This window comes from Takifugu flavidus, unplaced genomic scaffold (assembly GCF_003711565.1).
Source record: "Takifugu flavidus isolate HTHZ2018 unplaced genomic scaffold, ASM371156v2 ctg748, whole genome shotgun sequence".
In the NCBI taxonomy this organism is placed as follows: Eukaryota; Metazoa; Chordata; class Actinopteri; order Tetraodontiformes; family Tetraodontidae; genus Takifugu; species Takifugu flavidus.
In genome coordinates this window covers 3889-7910 of record NW_026622358.1, presented here as the reverse complement: position 1 = coordinate 7910, position 4022 = coordinate 3889, and the positions used below count along the sequence as shown (strand labels likewise).

At 43.6% G+C, this 4022-nt stretch overlaps 1 protein-coding gene across 1 annotated transcript; it reads right to left on the bottom strand.

The window, feature by feature from the left end:
• Positions 1-463: 463 nt before the first annotated feature.
• On the bottom strand, positions 464-1947 carry LOC130521162 (NLR family CARD domain-containing protein 3-like). Its single transcript, XM_057024796.1, has 2 exons — positions 1474-1947; positions 464-548 (listed from the first exon to the last, which is right to left on the bottom strand). Exons 1-2 carry the CDS (start codon positions 1905-1907, stop codon positions 464-466), a joined length of 519 nt encoding a protein of 172 aa, XP_056880776.1. The 5' UTR covers positions 1908-1947.
• Positions 1948-4022: the final 2075 nt, after the last annotated feature.

Genomic DNA, 4022 nt, shown 5'->3' with positions numbered 1-4022 from the left:
ACTGTAACACTACGTTTATAACAAAGATCAAACATGGAAACATTTATTGTCTAACTAGTTACACCTGGGAAAGTACTGGATCATCTCTGACTGACCTGAGAGTCTCAGCTTATAGAGAGGATCCTGGAGAGCACCACAGAACAGCATCACTGCTGGATCCTTTAGACTGATGTAGCTCAGGTCCAGAACCCTCAGATGGGAGAAATTGGACCTCAGCGCCGAGGCCAGAGAGTCACAGCTGATCTCTGATAAACTGCAGCCCCACAGCCTGGAAAAGGAATAAATGGGGCAAATAAAAACACATTTCTATATCTGAAAATGAAGAGAAAAGCAGAAAATGTAAAGAAATTTAGAAAAGACCAACAGAGGCCTCCTGACCTGAGCGTCTCCAGTCTGCAGTTTGGATGCATCATTGCAGAAGACAGTAACTTTACTCCAGCATCTGCCAGGTTCCATCTTAAGCTCAGCTCCGTAGATGAGAAGGGTTTGACGTCATTGCTGAGGCCACAACTTCCCAATGACTCATTGAAAGAAAACTATCAGACAGTCTGTTGTGTATGAAACAAAAATAGTGAGTCAAACTTTGGGATTTCTAATCAACTTATCTGAGAATCTACCTCAACACAAATGTAGCTCATTTCCTGGAAAAGCTAAATTCAACACCGTAGAGCAAAAGTTTGAACAACCATCAGATCTGAAATGCAACTGAATTATTCTTAACATTTGTCTTATTTTAGAACAGCTCATAATTACTCAATATTTAAAATGATTGTAGCAAATGGTTTAAAGAAACGTGCATCTTTTTATCTGTCTATCGGCTCTTTGGATATTTTGCATTTCATCCAATTTGTACGATGGTGCGTCAAGTCTTAATTCAGCGATCCGATCGATGACATCAGAGTCTCTGGTTGCATCGATTGCCCTCAGCTTCTGTTATATCTGCCTGTTTCCCTTCAAATCATTTTCACTGCACCTTTTGTTGCTAGTGATGAAGTTGCCACCTAACGGGTGTGGAAAGGGTCAAACAACTTTGTGGGTCACATAAAGGCTCCAAACGGAACCGCCACAAAGACCTAAAACACCCATTTAAACCAACGAGGCCGGCTGTTTTTACGTTGAACAAATGAAGCAAAATAGTCACGTGTCATTAGTTAAAATGTGTTTTTCTGTCGTTAGAATACGATGTATACAAACAAACAAAAGTTATTTAATGACATGACAGTAATTTCATGATAGTCAGTTAACTTGTGGCTCCTATTATTCCTGCCTTATGTTGGTTTGTCTGGATTGACCTTTGAACTTATATCCAGCCAGTGTTGAACATTTCTGGATGAATTGTTGTTTTTTTTAATTAATGGACGCTGCAATGGAGATAAAGAATTGAAGGAATGACCACTGGAGGGGGTATTGCTACCTGACATGATCCACTCGCTTGATTTAAACGCCGATGTCCGGCCCTAAATCTTTACTTACACGACCTTCCTGCAGTTCCTCACAGCTGGAATCAGGCGACGTCGTCCCTCATCTGAGGTGTTGTACTGCCACAGGTTCAGCTCATCCAGAACCTCCTCTGACATCTGCAGCAGGTAGGCCAGAGCTGAACAGTGGATCTCTGACAGTTCCCTCTTTGATTTCTTCCCTGACTTCAGGAACTCTTGGATCTCCTGATGGACTGACTGATCCTTCATCTCCATCAGACAGTGGAAGATGTTGATGCTTCTGTCTGGGGAGACTTCATCACTGTTCAGCTCCTTCAGGTTGTTGAGGACCTTCTGGATGGTTTTTGGGTGGCTGTTCCTCTGATCCAACAGTCCACCCAAGATCCTCTGATTGGACTCCAGAGAGAGACCATGAAGGAAGCGAACAAACAAGTCCAGGTGGCCATTTTCACTTTTGAGAGATTTCATTAGTGCTCTCCTGAGGAAGTCATCAAGAGATGTGGCTGGATCGTTATTGTTAAACACAACAAAACCGGAAAAGGAGTTTGGTTTCAAATATTTAGGAACTGATATAACCGCTGTGTCTTTCGGGTGTAAAGGTGGAACATGTAGACGGCAGCCAGAAACTCCTGAATGCTCAGATGAACAAAGCAGTAGACTGATTTCTGGAAGATCACACTCTCTCTCTTGAAGATCTCTGTACAAACTCCTGAGTACACCGACACCTCGGAGACGTCCAGTCCACATCGCTCCAGGTCTTCTGAGTAGAACATGATGTTTCCTTTCTCCAGATGTTCAAACGCCAGCCGACCCAACTTCAGAAGGAGTTCTTTATCAGCCTCAGTCAGTTCCTCTGGTCTCTGCTTTCCTCCATACTTCTGCTTCTTCCTCTTTATCTGAACCCTCAGGAAGTGTGAGTAGAGGTCAGTCAGGGTTTTGGGCAGCTCTCCTCTCTGCTCTCTGGTCATCATGTCCTCCAGAACTATAGCAGTGATCCAGCAGAAAACTGGGATCAGACACATGATGTGGAGGCTCCTGGAGGCCTTGATGTGTGAGATGATTCTCTTGGACAGATCTTCATCACTGAACCTCCTCCTGAAGTACTCCTCCTTCTGGGAGTCAGTGAAGCCTCGTACTTCTGTGATCCTGTCAACACACGAGGGAGGAATCTGATGGGCTGCTGCAGGTCTGGAGGTGATCCAGATGAGAGCTGAGGGAAGCAGGTTCCCCTGGATGAGGTTCACCAGGAGCACGTCAACGGACGATACTTGTGTGACATCAGAGATGAGCTGATGCTTGTTGAAACCCAGTGAAAATCTGCTTTCATCCAGGCCATCAAAGATGAACAGAAGTTTCCAGACAGTCAGATCTTCTGCTCTGATCTTCTGTAATGTTGGATGGAAAACATGAAGCAGTGAGAGAAGACTGTGCTGCTCATCTCTGATCAAGTTCAGCTCCCTGCATGAGAGCGGAAGCACCAGACTGATGTCTTGGTTCTCCAAACCTTCTGCCCAGTCCAGACTGAACTTCTGCACTGAGAAGGTTTTTCCAACGCCGGCGACACCGTTGGTCAGAACCACTCTGATGTGTCTCTGTTGCTCAGATAAGACTTTGAAGATGTCCTGGCACTTGATTGGAGTGTCCTGGATGTTCTTCTTGGAGGTTCTCTCAAGCTGTCTCACCTCATGTTGTGTGTCCACCTCCTCACTTTGTCCCTCAGTGATGTAGAGCTCAGTGTAGATCTGTTCAGCAGGGTTCCACTTCCTGCTTCATGAGTTCCTTCAGTCACATGTTCACATCTTCTCTTCAGACTCATCTTATGACCTTCTATCACCTCCTGCAGATCACTTCCTGAACATAAGTAAACCAATGATTTCCATCTATAATAAATCATCAACACAACTACAAATTCATGACATCACAAGTTAAATCTCATATTGAACAGTTTTACTTTGTTTGGGCTTCATTTCAGCATCTCCAGATCTGCTTCCAGATTGTGAACAAGAGGACTCTCCTGGTGGAGCTGCCTGGTCCCAGTTTGATAGGATGTGCTCCCCCCTCTCACTATGAAACACATCTCTATTAGTCCTTTGATTTATAGGATGAAAGAACCTGATCAAGACTCAATATTGTTCCAGCATTTATGTCTGAATTCATCTTTCAGTTTAAACCTGATTCTTGTTTCTAATCAACAATATTCACATTAAGTCTGTAACTATATGACTGTCTGAGGTTTAAGTGTTAAACATCTCCAATAATAAACTCACAACCTGCTGCTGTTAATGTGACTAACAGCTGGCACACAAACACATCATCACACTTTAGTTTTCTTACATTTCCTCTGAACTTCTGAAGGTTACTATTTCACGTTTGGACCGGTCACTCTTCAGGGACACCCTGCTGGGCACTGTGGACTCTGCTCTGTCCTCGTCCATCCTGAGGAAACATCAGAAATAGTGATGAGACTGTGATGAAGGTAAATAATCTGTAGAGGTTGGAGTTCAATAATCCCAATTCACTGCATTTTTATCAAACAGGAACATTTCTAATCCATTCTGGATAACAACTGAATCAATAAATCAA